Below are 23,636 nucleotides of genomic sequence, written 5' to 3'. Positions count from 1 at the left end.
TTGGCCACTGTGTTCACCTGACCTCTCTCCATACTTTTTCTCTCAGTATCTAAGGAGTAAAGTGCATGACACATAACCTGAAAGCCTTCATGATCTTTGGCAAGAAACTGAGAACACTTTGGTGATGATGTAATGAGAAATAACAAAATTTATTTTTCAACAGTTTGCTCAGCCTCATGGGGCTCATCTGCATGTTTTCAGGGGTTTAGAAACTTCTTCACTAACTTGTGCAGGCCAAGAAATTTTCTCACATATAGGAATTTTGTTAACTGTCAACACAACAAATATACTCACTTTTAATGTTTTACAATTCAACTTTTTATTCCTGCAGGATTAAAACCTAATTCCTATATATATCTGGAACACACAACAGGCTGCAACCAATGAAGATATATTTTCTTATATTCATATAATTTAAAGGGCCTTGCCATAGCTCAAGCGGTTAGTCGCTGGCTTCCCACTGCGGCGGCCCAGGTTCGATCCTGGGTCTGGTCAAGTGGGATTTGTGTTGGACAAAGTGGCGCTGGGGCAGGTTTTCTCTGAGTACTTTGGTTTCCCCTGCCAATCTTCATTCCACCAATTGCTCCACAATCACCCTCACCTATCATCTGGGGCTGGTACAGTAGGCCAGAAGTGGCCGCAGTACAAGGGACTTAGTCCCACCCCAGTAGCAATAATATATAATTTAAATGTTACCTTGAATCAGTATCACAAATGTATTGTAAATTCTGAAATCACCAGATATTTCTACTGGAATTCTGCAGATGTACAGCACTTTCAATGCACAGTTGATTTTTATAAAGCTAAAGATTTCAATTAATTATTTGCAAAGATTAACAAAACACACATTGGCAGCTCAGAATAGTATGTATCAACAGTTCTGTCAGTATAAAGCCTCAGGTTGTTTGTCACAACAGTTAACATTGCTACATCCTGACACAACTGGACCAGTTAACAAATTTTCAGATCAGTAAATCAAAGTCTATGCTCTCCATATATTTATAAAAATAAGGATTTATTTTACTGTATGAACAAAAATATGAAAAGTCAAAATACTGAATTTTACATACTACATAGATATCTTAGTACATTTTTATGCCTTTTTTGGAGTATTTATTATTATTAATTGTTTACATAAACTGCTTGTTAATAAATCTGTCTGTATGTTTAAAATATTTATTCTTATGCCTTTTTTTTTTTGAAGAATTTATTATTCTTAAATTAAGTTAAAAATGTATTTTGAAATGTATTGCTGTATTATAGTGATGAATCACTGTGTGAATGTTATGTTATTTTTGATGTGAGGTTGTTGATATTTGACATGTCCAATAGTAATTCTCCACAGCTATGGATGATGAAATAAATAATAATAAAAAAATAAATTAACAGTAAATAAAATCACTCAGGATAGTCTGACACGTCATATGTTCTTGAAACACAATGTCCATAAAAGACATACAGAATGCACAAAAATTCTCATGTGATAATAAAACTTGGAATGTCAAGATATTCAACTGTCAGTAGCAGACCAGCGATTATTTCTCTGTGCCAGGTTACAGTTTCTGCATTTTCATGCCCATAATTTTTATTACGTCCATTTTATTCTGTACCTAATATATAACATTTTAGGCTTCTCATTTTCAGACAGACAGACATACATACACCACAATGATTCTGACACATCATATCCTGAAGAATAGACTCTCGCGCTACAGTTCAGCCCACTAGTTCGTGATATGTACTTGATATTCACAGCCACAATTCCATCACAGTTTACTGAGTGCACGACTAACTTTTGAGGCAGACGGTCTACTTAAGACACCACAGATGTATTCACCAGCCTCAATTACTTTCTCTAAATCCACTCCAGTCTCAATTCCCATACCATGTAACATATACACCACATCCTCCGTAGCAACATTACCAGATGCTCCACTGGCATAAGGGCATCCTCCCAGACCAGCAACGGAGGAATCGACGACAGAAATACCGAACTGGCAACAAACAGAATGGAAATTATGGAAACCTCAATTAATATTCTTTCATTTAGGATCTCCCATCTTTTAACATAAACTTTAAATGGTTCCAAGTCAATAAATTCAGCACTAAATTACTTTCATTTAAGAATTAAGGAATTCTAAAGGAAGTTTTGCTGTGTGTGCTACTAGATCAATCTCAGTACTTTTTTATTAACAGGTCTTACCTCAAGCGCTGTGAGGATATTGGCCAGTGCTTGTCCATATGTGTCATGACAATGGACGCCCAATTTATCTACTGGTATAAATTTAGTAACTTCTTCTAGCATGGCTCTCATTGTGCCTGGCGTACCAACTCCAATGGTGTCACCAAGAGAAATTTCATAGCATCCCATGTTGTACAGTGAATATGCAGCCTGTAAGTAAGTACATTACACTATTTTTTTATTGCTAGTGGGGTGGGACTAAGTCCCTTGTACTGTGGCCACTTCTGGCCTATTGTACCAGCCCCAGATGATAGGTGAGGGTGATTGTGGAGCAGTTGGTGGAATGAAGATTGGCAGGGGAAACCGAAGTACTTGGAGAAAACCTGCCGCAGCGCCACTTTGTCCACCACAAATCCCACTTGATGAGACCCGGGATTGAACGTGGGCCGCCGCGGTGGGAAGCCAGCGACTAACCGCTTGAGCTATGGCGCAGCCTACATTACACTAACTTCAATAAAGCTACAATAAACCGAATATTTATTTCTGACTGTAGTTACACTGTTCTTATGGTTCACTTACGTACTGATGTATCAACATCTATATTTAGAGTTCTTGATATTATGAACTAACATGTCTTACAGACTTAGTAAAACTGTCTACATTGAAGTTCCAGAGGAACATGCTGCCTCCATCTTCAGGGTTGAAGAAAAAGCCAAGCAAGAAACCAGTATGAAGGAGGTACTGCTTCTACCTGCTCCACGTTGGTTTCTTTGTTGAATTATTCTTCAACACTGAAGATGGAGGTGACACGTTCCTCCAAAATATCAGTTGATTTTCAATGGACTACATGAAGTTATATCCCGGAAAACGTAACTCTTCATAACAAATGCTGTGAGAGCATCAAATCCTACAAATATGCAGTAGAACTTGGTTATAACGTCATCAAAGGGACCTAAAAATAGTGTCGTTATAAACAAATGTCGTTGTAACCGAAGTGGGCACTTCCACAGTAGCCTTATGTTAGTCACGTAAAAATCTACCAAAAACCGAGTTAAAATGTTGCATTTATTAGTGAAATACGTAGTTAAGTACAGACTAACGTAACATTAACGTGGAATTGCCCAAATGTGTAATATCAAAGACATATTACAGCGCTTGTCACTGACAATACACACAGTATTTCACTAATCACTTTAACTTTCTCTTCAATGCTTAAAACTTTCCTTTTCATTGCCACGTTTTCGCTACTGCACTTCTCTGGGTTTACGCAGGAACACTATAGGGTAAGTAGACAATGTGAGGTCCTGTTAGACGAGATTCTAGGAAAGGAATGCAATTAACAACCTGCCGCTTCTTCTTGCACTATTCACGCAGTCCCACCCCACACCCTTGTTTTCGCATAAAACCCACGCTCCTCTTGCAGCCCGCGGTCGTATTCTTCCAGGACAGTCACGTCAGCAAGTAGAGAAAGTGAGGGTGGGCAGACACATCAAACTTTCCCACGATATCAGAGAAATTCAGGAATGAAAATGACGTTACATACGAGGTCGATGCATTTGTGCATGTTGTACTAAGCAATGTAAAAAATCAGTTGCTTTATGAGGAATTAGTTCGTACCATTGAATATTTGACGCAATAGACAAGGTGTCGCAGAAACCGATGTTGCTATAACCAAGTTTTACTGTAATTGGTTCTTGGAATCTGGTGACCTTCTCCAAGAAAGGACCAATAGGAGAACAGTAGGCACAGACAGACTGCTCAACCTGGATAACCTGGGATGTTATCAAGTGTTAACTCATCCTTCAATGGAGTCTAGCGGTTGCTATTAGTAAAAGGTTCGTCCAGAAATTAAAGACCGCCTGCACATGTGCACTACATGCTGACTTTGCATGGGACATTTTTTTCCATCTTCCCTACAATCTGGACCCGCCTCGAAGTGAATCTCCCTTGTTCACACATTTGAAGTAGTTTCTGGGTGGCACGCACATGCGTAATGATGAAGAAGTGAGGAAGACGGTTAAAGGCTGGTTCAATGGACTGGCGGCAGATTTTTATGATGCTGGCATACAGAAACTTGTCACATGATATGACAAGTGCCTGAATCCTCATGAGGATGTGGATTTAAGGTGTGCAGTTTTTATGTAAAATAAAGTTTATTAATTTTATTCATTTATTTTTTTTAGTCACCAAACGGTCTTTACTTATACGGTGCATGGCAGTGTAGTTAGTTGAGGCACTATGCTCCAAGCTGGAAGATTGCGGGTTCAGTTCCTGATGAGGTGAATTTTTTTCAATTTACCTAATCCCTCGAGTCACACTATGCCCCTGGGGTCGACTCAGCCTCTAACAGAAATGAGTACTGGGAATCTTCCTGGGGGTAAAGGGCAGCCGGCGCATAAGGCTGACAACCTTACCGCCATCTGTGAGCCGATTGTCTAGAAAATGTGTGAGACTCGACGTCTCACAACCTTATGGCCCTTTACAGCCTGTTACATGAGTAGCTTTACTTTTTTTACCTTTATGGTCTTTACTTTCTGGATGACCTGCATATATGAGTTTAGATATGTAACAGACCTTGGCTACTGCTGTTGGGTGAACTGCTCCTTCATATGGGCAACCACATACACAAGAAATATAACCTCGAACACGCAATCCCTTGTCCAGAGCTGCTTTTGCCACTTCATGGAAAATCTCGTTACTCTGAGCCACTGTACAATTGATATTCTTCTTTGTGAAACTTTCAGAAACAGCTCCAAAAATGGCGATTTCTTCTGCACCTGCTTCTATCTGTGAAAGTGACACAGAGGAGACAACGGTTCAGAGGAGAGTCACCATAACATCTAGAAATTCCTGGAATCAGTGACTGACTAGTCAGACTACTGTAAATAAATTATTACAATTATTATTCATGCTGCAGATCGACATTTAACTGCTGCAGGAGAATTAAAAACACAGAACACCATAATAAATGTGTGATCCATGCATTGACTGAGTGTTCTTTTCAGCAATGTTAGCTCAGTCAGCATTTTGAAAAATAAAATCTGATGTGCTTCATGATTGTGGTAATCCATACACTGGTAGGAGATGTGATTGTCTGACACCTCCAGCCAGGCCACCGTAACAGTTCCTTCAGGCTTACACTAGCCACTTGTGAGCTCTGTAACAGTCTCGCTTATATCTGTTGCTGCAGTTATGTTTTCACTGAGCTGTTGCCTAGCAATGACAGAGGGATACACATACAGACACACAGACTTATGTGGGGATTTATGAAGTATGGCCACTGGCATGGGTTCACGTGCTGTGATATATGCTCCAAGTTTCATAAAGATCGGGGAGGGGGATTCACAGACTCAGATACACAGACAGCATGGAGATTGCATAAGCAGGCTAGAATTACATGACACTTACTGCTCTTGCAAGGCCTTTCATGTTGGGAACAAGAACTGAATAGTTGACACCCGGATGTTTTGTAATATGCTGTAATACTTCTGCATGATCCGACATCTGAGGAACCCATTTTGGTGAAACAAAACTTGTAACTTCAATTGATTTCAGCCCCGACTTTGAAAGTTCATCAATTAATTTTATTTTGACATCTGTGGGTACAATGCCCGGCTCGTTCTGCAGGCCATCACGTGGACCAACTTCAACTATTCGAACCTTCTGTGGGAATGATGGTCTTGCTTTCCCTGCCATCTGAAACAAAACTCATTTTATCAAAATAATTATGCATCATTAATTACCTGAAATATATTAAACAGTTAAATAGATTTTGGAATTTTCTGAAACATTCTAAACAACAACAAAAAAACACACACAATTCTCCTTTATCCTAGGGGACCTTATGAATATCAAACTGACAGGAATACGATAACACAGAGGTTCATTTCTTTCATTCATTTTTGGTTCATTTCACAGTGAGGTTAAAGGGTGCTGATAAATACAATTGAGCTGCCAATTATAATAATAATTTCAGAGTTATATTTTAAAATGGCAACTCAAGAATTACACTGGAGCCAAAACTGGGTAAACAGCTGACTCACTGATGAATAATAAATTTATGGAACACAATTCAATGTATTTCATACAACACAACTGTCTCTACTCAAGGTGCACTAAACAATAGAAGAACTGACCTACCAAGAGGAACAAAACTGTTTCATGATAATATGGGTCACATGAACATTAAACTTCAATCCATTTACCCCAGCTGAAAGAACGTCTTCATCTTCTAACTTAAAAGAAATAACATATTTCAGTACCCTGTTCTTATCTCTGTAATGTACTCGTCGCTAATAAGAACACCTACAATTTTCTATAACAAAATTCATTTTATTGTGCCACGTACTATAATAAAATCCGAACTTTGTTCACCACTAAATTCATACATAACCTCACCTCTGTTTCCGTAGAAGCGTATTTGTATTTCTTCCGACACAGCTGAGTAAACGACTTCATTAAATCCCACATCTTATTTCATGTTTCTGATATACACGTTAACACCTCACAAACGTTTTTATGTCCAGGTACCTTGTCCACTTACGTCCTTCAAATTGTAGTACAATTTACAATAATTTATATATTGAAAGCATATATCCTGATATAAGGTAATGATTAATAAATCTCTATTAGTTTCCCTACTTACTGCTGAATTTCGGGACACAATGTTCATACATTTTACAGATATGTTACAATAACGAACACACATTCCAAACGCAAACGGAGCCATTATCTAGCCTTAATGTACTCCACATCCGCACCCGGCGCTAGTGTACTGGTACGTCATGGACGTCAGGGACACAAGGTTATCTTTCAGGCTAGATAGAAACGTATGTTAACAAAGTGTGATAACTTGATTTCATCCGCATGTAAATTCATTAATACAGCTGTATCACGTAATTTAAACAACCGAGTTTCAAACACGTAATATCTAAGAAAGGTACATTTTGAAGTACTTCTATGTTTTGACGTTTGTTTGCGACCTTGTTCGGTGACTTTTCAAGGTGGTTTATTCACCCCGTATCTCCCACGTATTACGGCGTGCATAAATCACAAAGAAAGTCACAAAAACGCAAGTGTTCCTAACTCTCTTAAATTATAGTTCACAGCATTTTATTTTTATGCCCTTCGGCAAGATGTTCTAAGCAAAGCCTTGGACGTACCAAAAACCCATTTCCAACTCTGTTCTAAAAGAAGGGTAATTTATTTTAAAAATATTACGTCGATGTTTTTTTACATTCGTAAGAGCAGTGACCATATGGAAGGGTAATCCATAATGACGCATGCTTTGAAAGTCTAACGAAAACATACGGAAAATGATCAACATTAATTAATAGGTCTACTTCTTATGGGTTATTAAAAAACGGGTAATATTTATATAGTTGTGTTTCGTGCTTACATGTACCGTTATACCCATTGTCCACGTCAGTAGACTAGACTATTATAGATGGACAAAGCGGGTCTTTATCTAGTTTCGTTTGTGACCCGTTTATATAATTATATTACTATAAACCTATATGTTGCCGGTCACGGTAGCCGAGCGGTCTAAGGCATGTACTGTCTTCGCTCGCTCGGAAGCCGGGAACGTGGGTTCGAATCCCACTCAGGGCATGGATGTTTGTGTGCGTTTTTCTGTGTTTGTCTACAGGTAGAGGCCTTGCGACGAGCTGATCACTCGCCCAAGGAGTCCTACCGTATGTGTAAGATCTAGAAAAACCGAAGTGAACGGAGAAGTTCATGGAGGTAGGCCTAGGCCCACTGGGGCTGTAGTGCCAAGGGAGGGGGGAAAACCTATATGTTATGCTGGGCCCGGATTTTCTGTAACTACCTGTGGGTTGTCGATGTATGAAGAGGCAACCATTTGTTGAATTGTTCCGTAAATATTGTCGCGTGTTTGGAATCCGGAAGGGTTACTTCCATGGAAACGCAGCAGAAGGTTCACTGCGTAGCAACGGCCACGGATATATAAGAAGGTAATTCTTTTGCCGACACAGTCTTGGGATAGCCTCCGTTCAGATGTCACAGCTGCAGAAGGCAGTATAAGCATTGAAGTAGAGGCAGTAGTAGTGATACTGCAACTGATAATAATTGTAAAGTGTGTGAGTGTAGAGGCGAAGCACTATAAATATCCGCTACATCCTTGACGGCATAAAGTTATTTGTCGCAGCGACTTTAAGCACACAGAGCAAATGATGCTCGAGATGGTTCGAGTTCGTATAGCAACAAGCGTGACCAGAGTGGTTAGAACGGTTGTTGTACTGCGATGTGGAAAGCAAATGGAAAAACTACCACATTATAACTTTTCCTGGATAGTCTCTTTCCAAAAACAGAGATACCATGTATGCGACCAGAAGACGAGGAAAAAGACGTAAGAAGATGCTGGACGACCTTGGGGACAGAAGAGGATATTTTTATTTGAAGGAGAAAGCTCTAGATCGCATTAAGTGGAGTAACTGTTTTGGAAGAGACTGTGGACCTGTCGTATGACAGATTACTGATGAAAATTAAAATACCGAACACGTGACAACTGATGTCAGAAATGGGACTGGACTTACACATGTGACCGACAAGATACGAATTTAAACACGCCTCGATCTAAGACGTAAAACTGGACCAAGATTACAGGGAAAAACAAAGATAGACTCACAGCAGATGACGGAATTCCTGTTGAGAGAGATGAGGGGCTATGGCCGCAGAAACGGGAGCCATCCGAGCAGAAATGGCCGCCGTGCGAAACAAGAGGATGAAAGCCAATATNCAACATTTAGGCCCATATTTCATACATAGTGAGTTGTTTGTTAGCTTTGAAGTATGAAACGGGCTTTATTACAGGTCATATTACATAAGAATTTTATGAAATATTACTGACAGGCTGAAATTCAAACTATTGTGACATATTTGCTCAAAGCAAGAACTGTAGGGCCAGAGAAACAGCATTTGCTAGAGAACGGCTCTGAAACAAACAACGGAACAACACCCATTTCTAGGTAGCAGATTCTTAATAATGCAACAATTGCAATACAACAAAGGAAGAACGTCGTTTTCCACGTAGTCCGTCCCGAGAGGCTATAAGCGAGACAAGATTTAGAGCTCAGTAAGTTGATGGGCGGTGAAGAGCGAAGAGAAAGTTGATGTGAAATGGCTCCAGTTATTTGCAAGAATGAAAGTCAGCCTGTGGGAAGAAGAATTTATTTGTGACGTTTGGAGTGTGTAATTCAGTGAGACTGTTATAGTCCTTTTGTTAAAAGCTATTGTCAAGAAATGGCTAGTGGAGGCTGTAATAGACGGAAGACACTGGTCTGTGTGTGTCAGTAATCTGTAAAATGTAGTCACGAGTCGTGTCTCCGTGGCCTGTAGTCCGTAAGAGAACTATACCGACCGAGCGACGGCCGCTTGTCGGCGAAGTTAGTGCCAACTTTTGCGGATAGAGGGTGTCACGTGGTCAGCGCAACGAATCTCCACGGCCGCTAATTTCTGTTTTCCACACCGGAGCCGCTACTTTTCCATTCAAGTAGCTCCTCAATTATTCTCATGAGACTGAGTGGAGCCCATTCCAGACCCACCACTTCTCAGAAAATCTGGTAGTGTCGGAAATCGAACCCGGGATCTCTGGATATGTAGCCATGAACTCTGACTACATACGCTTATATGTTGCAATAATTATCAAGAGAGAACAAGTTCTCCGGGCCGTGTTTGTGATAACAGAGGTCACCACGTGAAGATATGGGTGGCATTCATGTCGGAAGAACTTTAAAAGTGACTTAATGTCGTTTACGTTACAATATTTAACGAAAGATTTCGCTGAGAATCCGTCAGAGAAGCCGGTCTCCGAGCAGAGATATGAAATCAGGACCATTCGAATGCAAAACAGGCGTGATATCCACTCAATGACGACAAATATCTTTCTTTTATTGATCCAATCCTCTTAGTACAGATATATTTCCATGGTGGCATAAAAATTTTGCTGTTTGAAAACCTTGAATATTTAAAATTAAGTTTGATTCTTCCGAGACGATGGGAGAAGTCCCATTCATAGAACTTCTGAGGAATTAGTGACGTAAATGTCAGTGTTTCGAGAGATATACCTTGTAATCAGGGAAGAAAGTGTTATGTATTACCGCTCTGTGCGAACAGATGTGAAGCAGATGTCGTTAATATTCAAGGCCTTGTTTACTAATCCCATGTGCCACGGTATCTTAAAAAATAGATTTATTCAAACAGGAAATCGTGGAATTCGAGGAGCATCCCTAGTTCCTCTTCAGCGGACAGTAGGTAGTCATTTGTTTCCTTTTCTGTGGGGGGAAAAAACCCCAGGCCTCAGAAAAGTAACCCCAATAAATGTTCGTTTCGCATGTTTAAAGGTTTGAGAAGTAGCACATTGAAAGTTTAGGAGACTACATTAAAATTTGGTTGAGGGGCTCGGCTACAAGCCGGAAGGTCGCGAGTTCAAGTCCCGATGAGGTCACTGGATTTTTTCAATTGCCCGCACTATGGCCCTGGGGTTTACTCAGCCTCTAACAGAAATGAGTACCACGAATTAATTAAATAACTTTCCTGGGGAGTAAAGCGCGGCCGGCGCGTAAGGCTGACAGCCTTACCGCCATCTTTGAACCGATTGTCTATATAATGTGGGACCCTATTATTATTATTATTATTATTAGAGGGGGTGGGTTTCCCCATGTTCTTAGACCAGTTATTGGTCCATTGTGCGTCCCCCTTTAATTTCTACTGTCTCCATACCTTACCGGTACTGGTGCGTGCTATCAGCCCCGTTCAGCCAACGAGTTCGGCCGTCGATACCTGATATTTCCCCCATCTACCAGAGGCACTGGAAACTACTTGGCCGGGAAACTGTTGCCTAATTTTTGCTCAGAGGTCTCCTAGAGACATGAGGATCTTTTACGTACCGTAAATCTACGACACGGGACCCACGGCTTAAAGTCCTTCCCGGAGAACTTGTTCCCTGAATTTTTCCGCCCTTAAAAATTCCACGACCTCCGCCGGGTTTGAACCCGCGTACCTTGAGTCATGAGGTGGGAACGTTACATGTGGGACCCTATGCTTCATTTGTTCGTTACATTTCACCGTCATTTATACTCTTCGCTTATAATCTTTGATCTGAAGCCAAAGAAGAAGTATTCACTTCTTTCTTGTGTCTCAGAGTCTCTGTTTTCACTTTCATCTGTGAATGGTGCCACCAACCGCTCGGAGAACGCTCCACTGTGACGCTTATCTTAGTTTTATATCTGCAAGCAGGTTCTCTGATGCTCCGTTGCATTTCACGTGCATTAAATGTTAATCAGGCGTTGCAAGAAGTGAATCTTCTTTTGTTGTGTCAAAAATAGTCACTCAGCTTCTTGTTACCGTCCCCTACTCTTTGTCAGTGTTGAGCAGTGAAGACAATGTGCGGATTTCTGAGGTGTCGTTTCCACAAAGTTGTTTCAGTGAAGGACTGAAGAATGAAATAACTATTTTATTAGAAGAATCTGGGAATTAGAAGTGACAGAGGAATTCTGGGAAACCTAAAATCTCTTCGCATTGTACCAGGTAAAATTATTTTTATCTTCATTTGAAATCTTGAATAAGTAGTCATTTATATATCTCTGTTTCCTGCTTCTTTCTTAAGTTATTTTTTATTTTCTTCATTCATCACTTCTTTTTCTTCCCTTTTTTCCTCTCTTTCGCCGCCTGTACTGTTTGAGACACACTCAACCGGTCCGCTAATATTACAAGTTCAGACCACATTTCAGTCTTGACCGACATTGAAGGGCTGCTTGATTAAACTCTGATTAGGCTTACCCACGACATATCATGCAACCGGAACGGTAATATCTTTTCATTTTTATTCCCATACTCTCAATACAAGCAACATGGTGGTCATGCAAACTTCTGAGGTAGGAGAAAATCTAACACTATATATTACAGGACTGTGTAAACTTTGTGATGATATATCAAAGGATGATGAAAAGGTAATGATGATAATTGAACTAGCTGCTATGCCATAAAAGTTTAATTGCATATTTATCTGAAGATAGAGAGATGCACCGAATTATAACGGACAATTTAATCGAATTCGGAAACACATTTTCTGCTTTACAAAGATTGTTTAGGTCGTTAACTTAAATTTAAATTCTTCAGAATCATCGAATAAATTAAATCAATCTTTAATGAAATCTCGAGGGAAATATGCAATTTAAAATGCTACAGCATAAATAAATATGTGGATCTATATATCCACTTCCTCGTACGCCATCATAGCGTAGTGCTTAATTAGTTAAGTAGCATAAATAAATACCTGTATATCCCATAAACCACGAGCATCATTTTACATTAATTTATTTATCCATTTGTATAATTATCATATATTTCGATTCAAGAAATTGTTTCTTCAATTTGAAACCGACTCTGTGCTCTAGTGGTCGGAGTTCCTGCCTACAGATCCAGAGGTTCCGGGTTCGATTCCCGGCGCTACCAGATTTTCTGAGAAGTAGTGAGTCTGGAACGCGGTCCACTCAGCCTCGTGAGGATAAACGAGGATATATTTCAAGGAAATAGAGGCTCCGGTCTAGAAAACCGATATTAACGGCCGTGGGGATTCGTTGCGCTGACCACGCGACACCCTCTATCCGCTAATGTCGGCACTAACTTCGCCTACAAGCGGCGGTCGCTCGGTCGGTATAGTTCCCTTGAGGACTACAGGCCACGGGGTTTCTTCAATTTGAGGCGGCACCTCACAGCTCTATCTGTGTTAGTTTCGTGGCAAGGGGAGCAGTGAACTCTTTTGTTTTGAGTGATCGAACGTAATTTGTGCGATGGATGGGGTTACTGTTACAAGACGGCACGCAGGTGGGAGGTCCAGGCTGTCAGAGAGAGAATTAACGATCCTTCATAGTAATTATCAGAAGTAACAACCTCTGAAGATGACCGGATAAGAAAAAAGAGTGTTGAGGGATGAGGGTGGGGCGTTCAGATTCACACACCAGGAGGGGCAGTTGAGTCTGATGGAGAGGGGTGTAATAACTGGCTGAACTCCACCGGACCTTCATAAATTAAGCAATAATGACTTATAAATCTGTAACGTAGATTGACGGTGACTGAACGAAATTCTCAGAACATATTTGGGCTATGCCGACACAACGTAACAGGGGACTGGACAAGATTACACAATGAGAAAATTCACTAATGTTGTTCTACCTGCCTACCCACCTACCCATCCACTAACCTACCTACCTACCTACCTACCTATCTATCTGTCTGTCTGTCTGTCTGTCTGTCTGTCTGTCTGCCTGTCTGTCTATCTATATATCTATCTATCTAACAGATCTAATACTACTGTATACATCAACTGCACGTAAAATTCAGTACACATTTAAATATATGTTATTTACCTTCATTTATATGTTGTGTTGTAAGAATTATTGTTATTGTTAACTACATATTGTTAAATAAAAAAATAAATCTAAAAAAATCTATCTATCTATCCATCCATCCTGGTTGTTTTCCTACTTGTAGCAAAAGACATACATGAAACGCTTCGTTTCACTTCAGTTTCTTAATTTCAGAGAGTCGGTAGAAATCCTTACACGGGAGATCAGCCCCTACGCATGACCACTACATACACAGGACCACATAAATACAGAATACGTGTAGACAGATATCCATGCCTTAAGTGGAGTTCGAACCCACGATCCCAGCTTCCAAGCGAGCGAAGACAGTGCATGCCTTAGACCACTCGGCTACCATGACCGGCAGTCTATAAGAATAATATATAAGAATTCAGTTCGTACCTCACAGGAAACAGATCCGAACCCACGATCCCAGTTTCCAAGCGAGCGAAGACAGTGCATGCCTTAGACCACTCGGCTACCGTGACCGGCAGTCTATAAGAATAATATATAAGAATTCAGTTCGTACCTCATAGGAAACAGATCCGAACCCACGATCCCAGCTTCCAAGCGAGGGAAGACAGTGCATGCCTTAGACCGCTCGGCTACCGTGACTGTTAACTAATGTTATTAGGGTGGTTAAATTCAGAATGATGAAATGGACGGAATACGCAGCACGAACCAAGGAAACAAGAATACTATGCAAATTGTCGTTAAGAAAGACCCAAGGAAACCGTGCGGAAATGCAATACAAATATGGGAAAACAGCACAGGACTGGATTATGATGTGGGCTGCTTCTTAGTGCATTTGACACGATTCCAATATGAGACAGTGGCGGATGTCTGTGACGGAGATTATGAATCTTCGGGTTTAACAATAATTCAATTCAATTCCATAATTTGTTATTTATGTGCCGAGCCAACAGCCACAAGGCCAGTTACAGACAGAGCACAGTGTAGATAAAAGTAATTACATTATGGAAAGTCACAACATAAAGTCAAAGACTAACTAAAGGTAAGCACTGAAGGAAAAACACATTAATGCAGATACGGAAACAAACAACACAATAATAATAATAAAAATAATAAAAGTAAAGTAAGTAAAGTTATCCTGTAACACGCAGTGGAGGCCCATAGGTTTATGAGACGTTGAGGTTCCAACATTTTCTAGACAATAGGCTCACAGATGGCGGTGAGGTTGTCAGCCTTACGCACCGGCTACCCTTTACCCCAAAGAATATTCCTGGTACCCATTTCTGTTAGAGGCTGAGTCGACTCCAGGGCCATAGTGCGGCTGGAAGGATTAGATGAATTGAAAAAGAAATCCAATGACTTCATCGGGACTTGAACCAGCGACCTTCCGGCTTGTAGCATAGCCCCTCAACCAACTACGCTACAGTGTGCCTCCGGATTGAGAAATGTGAAGTAATAATAATAATAATAATAATAATAATAATCATAATAAACGCTGTGAGGACCACAAAACCGACGAATGCGTCTCTTGTTATACTGTGAGAAGTACCACATCACACCTCAGAATTATGACGCAAGAAATCCAGCCATGATGATCATTTTACTTGATGTCAAGTTCCAAACTACAATGTCACGTCGCGTAATACATTATGTGCAGCCATTGCGAACATGTCTATTCAAATGTGTACAAAAAAAAAAAGCATACCATTCTTATAATAAACATGTCAAGGGATAATCTCATGAAAAGAAATCCTTTTCTTACGAAAAAAAATGTCCTGTCCAATGCTGAGGTGTTCATTGTGAACTTAACATACTTACAATTTAAGAAATCCAGGTAATGACTTAACCATGACGTCACCTAGCACGAGGCCTCAAGCCTCAACGTTTCTGTCTCCCATTTCGCCAGTTCAGTTGGTATCGGGCTGGACGGCCGGTGTTCCGTTTCCGGTAGACGCAACAGACTTTCTTATTCTCCGCAGCTTCCAAACCGGCCCTGAAGCCCACCCAGTCTCCTATTCAGCGGTTCCCATGGCTCTGTTCCCCAAGAATAAATTGGTTGGGGTGTGAATTTGACCCTTCACCTTCATCTAATGCCGAATTTAGAAATGGTGGAGCTATACCTCCACTCCATATCTTCATGGCGTAGTTTTTAATTCATGAGGTAAAGGGATACATTTACCTTTTTACCTTTGTATTAAATTAGGTCATTATCCCTTCCTTCAAAATCCTATCGAATTAATTCTTCAATATTATCCAAGAATTGGACGTTAAGGGTGAAGCTCAAGTTACTTGCATGTAGCATGTATCCCTATCTATGGCTCTACAGCCCTTTGTTGGGCCTTGGCCGCTTATTCAGTTTCTTAATCCTATACACAGTCGGTAGAACTCCTTGGACGGGGATCAGCCCATCGCAAGGCAGCTACCTATACGCAGAACAACACAAACACAGAATAAACGCAGACAAACATATATGCCTCGAGTGGGACACCAACCCACGATCCCAGCATTCACTGTTCATGCCTTAGACCGCGCGGCTACTGTGATTGGCTGTTTGTAGCATGTAGCAAGGTAAAATCTTGTTACTGTACTTACATAATTATAATGGCGACATGAAGACGTGTTCAGCTTAATCATTCCTGTCCTCTGCACTAGATGGAGATGAGTGGTCAGCTTCACGCCTCGGCCGCTTTATCTCCGGCGATAGATCTCCTATTGGGTGAGGCGTGGTGGTCCTCCGAGAAGAAAATAATTATTCGTTCCTCCTCATTTTTGTAGTCCGTCACTATATCGACNATTATTATTATTATTTATATATTTAATTAAATCGAGCATACCGAATGTTTGGATAGGCGCGTTTGGATTTAAAAATCAACATTTGGATCTGGGGTTCGAATCCCTCTTGCATAGGTCCATGTTTTCTATATTCTATAGTCATGTGTAGGTAGAGATACTTTTTTTTTTTAAATTCGCGTAATTGGGGGGTGGGGTGGAATCCAGCTGGGTCCACTCGGCACGTCGGCCACTGATTCCCCTATTGTAGCCTGTCCCGGGTGATTATGTTGATGGAGAATTTGGTGGAATGAAGATTAGCAGAGGAAACCGAAGTACTTGGAGAAAACCCGCCCCAGCGCCATTTTGTCCATCACAAATCCCACTTGACCAGACCCGGGCTCGAACCCGGGCCGCCGCCGTAGGAAGCCGGCAACTAACAGCTTGAGCTATGGCGCGGCCTTACTAGAGAGACCTTACGATGAATAGGTCCTTCCGATTAAGGAGTTTTACTGAACATCTAAAAGATTCACTTCTTCAGAAGTAATTATGACCACAAACTGACCAGAGGACATAAGAAGGAAAACTTAAATGACAAGTAAATCTCTAGGGCAAAATAGTTAATAACGTTTATATTAAAATGTACTTATTCTGCACTGTTCTTCTTTAAAAGAGGTCCTTGAGTGATTCAGAAGCCGCTCAGAAACATCCTCTAAACGTAGTTCATTCTGTCCCCTCGAGGATCTTAGCCACAGAAGACGACACAAGGGTACGCTTGGTAAGGTTGGTTTGTCTTCCACTGACTCTCGCCAGAGGTCGGGGTTATCGTGAAGTTAGCCTCACTTTCCCAACACTGTCAGGGCTGCTTTTTATGAGATTAATTATATCCCTCCCGGGCCTTAAAAACGTAAGAGGGGTCATCTTTACATTGCGTCACTGTGGGGACAATACTGGTCTTTGTGCTTTCCATTTACTAAAGTTCTCAGAATGAAGTCATGATTGTGTAACTGCGAAGTCATCTCTGAAATATCACAGCGGATATACATGGAAAATTAAAAACGAACAACGGCCACCAGCAAATCAACCAACAGATGAGCAACGGAAAACTTGTTCACCAACCTGCCCAAATAATCTCAACAAAACCATCCACACAAACCAGGCGCAACTAACAACTAGCCTTACATACTTATGGAGCTGAGCCTTTCTTGAGGAGAAGCCAAATCTGCAGCTACTGAAGAATTTCCCAGCATTTTATGGAACCAAAAGGTACATTACCCTGCTCACAAGAGCCCTACACTGGTCCCTATCCTGAGACATATCAATCCAATCCATACCATCCGATCCTATCTCTCTCAGATATATTTTAATATTTTCCACCCACCTACGTCTTGGTCTTCTCAGTGGTCTCTCTCCTTCTGGCTTTCCCACCAATATCCTATATGTATTCCTCTTCTCCCTCATTCGTGCTACATGCCCTGCCCACCTCATCCTCCATGATTCTAATTATACTTGGAGAAGAGTACAAGTTATGAAGCTCCTCATTATGCAGTTTTCTCCAACCTCCTGTGACTTCATCTCTCTTCGTTCCAAATATTCTCCTCAACACCCTGTTCTCAGACACCCTCAGTCTATGTTTCTCCCTTAATGTAAGAGACCAAGTTTCACACCCATACAGAACCACAGGCAAAATTATAGTTTTGTATATTCTAATTTTTATGTTTTTGGGCAGAAGACGAGAAGACAAAAGGTTCTGGACTGAATGGTAGCAAACATTACTGAGTTCAATTTTCTCTTAATTTCCTCCTGAATCACCCAACTAGCCAAATCAGGGTATACTAGGACATAACCACTGTCACAAACCTAACCAACCCAGCCAACTAAGTCATGCCCAGCCAAACCAAACCAAACTGAACCTAACCAGGCTAAGGTCCTTCAGACTTCAGTATCCTACGAAAACGAGGTACAAAGCTCCTTTCTGGGATTTAACATAAAATTTCTACGTTTTCGTGTAATTTAAACAGATTTCCTTCTTTCACGTGGCTTCTGGGACTTATGAACGTGGAGGCTAGCATGATAAGCAAAAATATTAATGTTTTCAAACATTCAATACACAGAGACTTTTGAAAGCATTTTAATTAGACTGACTGTTCCAGATTCATTAATCACTCCATTATTGACTTTACGTAATCTCAATACTGATAGCGTCGTTAAATAACCACCCTAAAAAGAACACAATGCGAAGTTCCTCATTGATATTTTTTTATATAAAATTAAAAATGTAAGTCGCAACAATATTAATTACAATTTAACCTTTGTTAGAAATTTAATGATATTACTTTTTTGTATTGTATTCATTTTGTGTAGTGTGTCCTTTATTGCTTTTGTAGTTTTGTGTGCTCTGTTTTGTTTGAGTGTGGTGTGTTATTTTGTGTGATGTGTGTTATTTGTGTATTGTGTCTTACTGTAGTATCACTGGTACCGGGTAAAAACCCATTTGAAGTTTAAACATAAATAATAATGAACAACAGTAATAATAAAGCATAAAGAGCTTAAGAAATAAAATGAAACTCATTACAAACAGATTATTCGCTCAAAATCATTAGTTTTTACTTCCTTGCCTTGCAATTTTAATATAGAGATACATCGTTCTTGCACAAAGTACTTCAATTATGAATATAAAGAAATCAAGGCTCCTAGGATTGAATTTCTATCGGTATTAATTATAATCCTTTTGGTTATCTACTATATAATTACTAGCAATATGCTTTAGATAAAATTGTTACTGGTAGTAAACAATTGCTCTTTCTTGTTTCAGAGTGACTCCATTATCGATTGTAATATCGAATAATATATGACAAGACTTGAAAAACCAGTTAGTGCTATCAACAAACGTGTGGACACAGAGCACATCGAACAGTGGTGCTATCTAGTGATACATTTCAGAACTGCTCGCTCTGAATTACTTTTGATTGCATTGACCCTACGATAATATAACAGCTTACAGGGACATATATATATGAGAAAACCAAGCGTTGATAAACGTGATGCAATTTAGTATAAATGGAAGACGATGTTTGGACTTCAAGATCCGCTTTGTTATCAATAAATGTGGGTACTGCTTGAGTCAACGTAGTGATATGACGTCATGACTACGTGTAACATTTATGCTTAGTATGTAATGGAATCCTGAAGATAAAAGTGGTTGTAAATGTTTATCCTGTGTTACTATTAACTTCAACGCTTTAGTGGTGTAAGAAAATGATTAAAGTAATGACTCTTGATGTTTTATTTTAAGAGTTGTGATGCTTATATTTATATTGCACTCACGTCGGCAAAACAAATGAATGTGTCATTTACACTTTGAGAATTTTTATGGACGATTGAAGGACAAACGTTTAAAGGACAACAAAGAATCACTGGCAAAGCTACTTTTTTCTGAGCCATAGTATACCTTTGAACATTGTGCCAGATTTGTATATTTATGAGTATTCCGGTTTTCAGTTCTTTATATTTTGCAACAATACTTTTTTTTTTTTTTTTTTACGGAGCAAGGTTGTCAGCCTTGCGTCCAACCTCCAACCTGGATGACCAGGTCTCTGTATTTATGTCCTCTAGTGAGTTATAACCCGAGGCACCAGATCTCCTTTCCGACGCCTTCTGTGAGTCTACGGTGGAGGTATTCAAACCTGCCTCCAACTGGCGGAACAACAAAGAATATTAACGAATTATATTCTTAATAAGTATACATGTTTCTAATAACTATATTTATCTGATACTAAGAAGAGTGAAAATTAGAGATCGAAAGTAGGAATGCATACTTTACAAATAAATTCGCAATGTGATACGTGAAAGTGACATATTACGTACTTCTGTTCCTCAGAAAAATATTCGGTACCTTTAACCGGTAAGTGTTTTATCTCTTTTATCGACATTTGTGTAAAATCTGCGATACGAAATTGAGGATCTCTGCTAAGAGCATATAAACTTGAGCACAAAGTGGCGTGTGTGATGTTACTGAACCTATGGCCCATCAAAGAAGATACTAAGAGGCTGGTTTGCAAATACAGAATAGAAGCTAATACAAGTAAATGACGGAATTTTAATAACATAGGCCGCGCCGTAGCTCAAGCGGTTAGTCGCTGGCTTCCCACCGTGACGGCCCGGGTTCGATCCCGGGTCTGGTCAAGTAGGATTTGTCGTGGACAATGTGGCGATGGGGCAGGTTTTCTCCGAGTACTTTGATTTCTCCTGCCAATCTTCATTCCAACAACTGCTCCACAATAACCCTCACCTATCATCTGGGGCTGGTACAATAGGCCAGAAGTGGCCGCAGTACAAGGAACTTAGTCCCACCCCACTAGCAATAACAAATTTATAACATAGTTATGTATATAGTGTATCTATTGAAACAAAACTGTCATGAAAACTGTGTAATATTAAGATCTGAATACTTTATGGAAAATAATGTCTACTTGTAATAAAGTTATCAGGAAATTGCCTGTTTACATGGAACCCAAAGGTTCATAATATTTATCTGAGAAGCCTGCTGTCAAATGTACAAGGGCAGAAACAAAATAAACTCTGTGGCCTGTAGTCCGCAAGAGAACTACAACTACAGCGTGACTGCCGCTTGTCGGCGAAGTTAGTGCCAACTTTAGCGGATAGAGGGTGTCGTGCAACGGACCCTCAAGGCCGTTAATCTCGGTTCTCTAGACCGGAGCCGCTACTTTTCCGTTCAAGTAGCTCCTCAATTATTCTCACGAGGGTAAGTGACCCACTATTTCTCAGAAAATCTGGTAGTGTGGGGAATCGAACCTGGTACTTCTGGATATGTAGCCAGGAACCCTGACCACTAGACCATAGAGGCTGTCACAAAGGGAGAATTCTATTTAAAATTCAGTAATTTGAATATAAACTTCGAATGTGGTGAAGGAGATTGGAACTATTTATGAAACATGTAAGAACATAAAACAACATATTGTTTTGTATCAGTGCGAAAGTATGCAATTAGTATAAGTAAAAGTAAGTAAGTAAAGCTATCCCTGTAACATGCCGTGGAGGCCCATAGGGCTGTGAGACGTTGAGGCTCCCACATTATCTAGACAATCGGCTCACAGATGGCGGTAAGGTTGTCAGCCTTACGCGCCGGCCGCGCTTTACTCCCCAGGAAAATTATTTAATTAATTTCTGGTACTCATTTCTGTTAGAGGCTGACTCGACCCCAGGGACATAGTGCGGCTGGAAGGATTAGTTCAATTGAAAATAATCCAATGACCTCATCGGGACTTGACCCCGCGAACTTCCAGCTTGTAGCATAGTGCCTCAACCAATAACTTGAAATAAATTTGGAACAATATTAAAAGAAAATATTACTTTAAAGTTTCAGATTTTTTTCATACACAACATAAAAATATCAAGACAGATTCAAAACGAAACTAGTTATTTAAAAGTGTGAGTACTGAAAATAACTCTGAAGACAGATTTCATAAGGGAAAGCGACAGTTCCAACTGCGAGCTTTCCCGGCAAGCGGAGCAGCAAAGAGGAAAGACCCTGCATGTTCATGCATTTCCAGGAACCTCAGGGCAGAGACCATGACCTTTTCATGCCCGTCGAGCCGGACTGGATGTAAGTGCACATACTGTACCTCTCAAGTTTCCGCCATAGTACCTACACTTTCTTGTACTGACTGCCTCAGAATAAGGTACTCGATAAACATTTACTGCTACACTAAACGGAAATTACACGAAACTTAAGTTCAATTTAAAATTGTCACGGCGATAATGGGATGTGTCGGGGTAGTGTAGCATCGTAGAACATTACCGACGTTTCGGAGGAATATATTTTCTCAATTTTCATAGTAGAAGAATTTCCTGAAGATAGAGGCAACATATTCCACGAAAATGTCAGAAAATGTCTATGAGATTACACGCTGCTACATTTCAGAAGACAATTACGTCTATGTCTTAAGAAAATAGCAACAAAATATATAGATATATGGCGTTTATTTTATCTGATGATTGAAATGTCTGAAACCCATTATCGTGAGATAAAAAGTAGAAAGACGTATATGTGACTAAATTTAGGGAATAACAGAAGTTACTACAATATTATACTTTTACTATAATTAAAGTCGACAATTTTAATTAATTTTGTATATATTTGAAATGCCGACAGAGCGACCGCCGCCTGTCGGCGAAGTTAGCACCAAATTTAGCGCATAGAGGGTGTCGCGTGTTCAGCGAAACTAATCCCCACGGCCGTTAATTTCGGTTTTCGGTCGGTATAGTTCGCTTGCGGACTAAAACCACGGAGTTTCTTTTAATTGCTAGTGGGGTGGGACTAAGTCCCTTGTACTGCGGCCACTTCTGGCCTATTGTACCAGCCCCAGATGATAGGTGAGGGTGATTGTGGAGCAATTGGTGGAATGAAGATTGGCAGGGGAAACCGAAGTACTCGGAGAAAACCTGCCCCAGCTCCAATTTGTCCACCACAAATCCCACTAGACAAGACCCCGAAATCGAACTCGGGCCGCCGCGATGGGAAGCCAGCGACTAACCGCTTGAGCTATGGCGCGGCCTGATAGAGTTTGTTTTTATAATGGGAATAGTTTTGTCGAAAAATTTTCGAAGTATCCCCCTTCCCCCCGCCCCTCCCACTACTGTATCTTGGTGCTGGCATTTTTATTTTCAGTAAACGTCGCGCTCTGTTTTATGTATTTAATTTTAAAGGACTGCTTGGTATAAACTCTACTGTCGACTTATACTTAATATGAACTGATATGACTTCCATAAAAGGTAAAACTATTCTTCTAACAGGCCGTGGAGGCCCATAGAGTTATGAGACGTCGAGACTCCCACATTTTCTCTAGACAATCGGCTCACAGATGGCGGTAAGGTTGTCAGCCTTATTCGCCGGCCGCTCTTAACCCCCAGGCAGATTAGCGGTGCTCATTTCTGTTAGGGGCTGAGTGAACCCCAGGGCCATAGTGCGGCGGGAACGATTAGGTCAACTGAAAAATCCATTTACCTCATTGTGACTTGAACCCGCGACCTTCCAGCTTATAGCATAGTGCCTCAACTAACTACGCTACCGCATGGCCCCCCCCGTCTTCTAAATGATAATATTTAATTACGAGATTCGATTGCATTTCTCAAACAATGCGAAGCAACCCGTTTCACTGTATCTGAATACGATTATGATAAACACGGACTATACCGACCAGGTCCATATGTAGGCTGTACATCATAAGGAGATGTGTAACATAGGGACTTGGAGAGACAGATAAAACAAACTGGAAAGATTTATATATATATATATATATATATAT

At 40.4% G+C, this 23,636-nt stretch overlaps 1 protein-coding gene across 4 annotated transcripts in view; it reads right to left on the bottom strand.

Annotated features, from left to right (window-relative positions):
- Window positions 1-637: 637 nt before the first annotated feature.
- The window catches only part of LOC111864046 (hydroxymethylglutaryl-CoA lyase, mitochondrial), an 86,820-nt gene continuing 63,821 nt past the window's right edge, over window positions 638-23,636 (bottom strand). For 2 of the 4 annotated variants that reach the window (XM_023851023.2, XM_033751358.1), the window contains exons 2-5: window positions 5,591-5,878; window positions 4,757-4,969; window positions 2,204-2,392; window positions 638-1,994 (exon numbers count right to left, since the gene is read on the bottom strand). In XM_023851023.2, the coding sequence (XP_023706791.1) occupies window positions 1,767-1,994; window positions 2,204-2,392; window positions 4,757-4,969; window positions 5,591-5,878 (918 nt within the window). In that variant the 3' untranslated portion in view covers window positions 638-1,766. Of the gene's footprint in view, window positions 1,995-2,203; window positions 2,393-4,756; window positions 4,970-5,590; window positions 5,879-6,580; window positions 6,947-23,636 lie in introns of those variants that run through there. The other 2 variants (XM_023851004.2, XM_023851012.2) reach the window with 2 other exon arrangements.

The sequence above is a fragment of the Cryptotermes secundus genome, unplaced genomic scaffold (assembly GCF_002891405.2).
Source record: "Cryptotermes secundus unplaced genomic scaffold, Csec_1.0 scaffold3101, whole genome shotgun sequence".
Taxonomy (NCBI): Eukaryota; Metazoa; Arthropoda; class Insecta; order Blattodea; family Kalotermitidae; genus Cryptotermes; species Cryptotermes secundus.
This window is presented reverse-complemented; position numbering and strand designations above follow the sequence as displayed.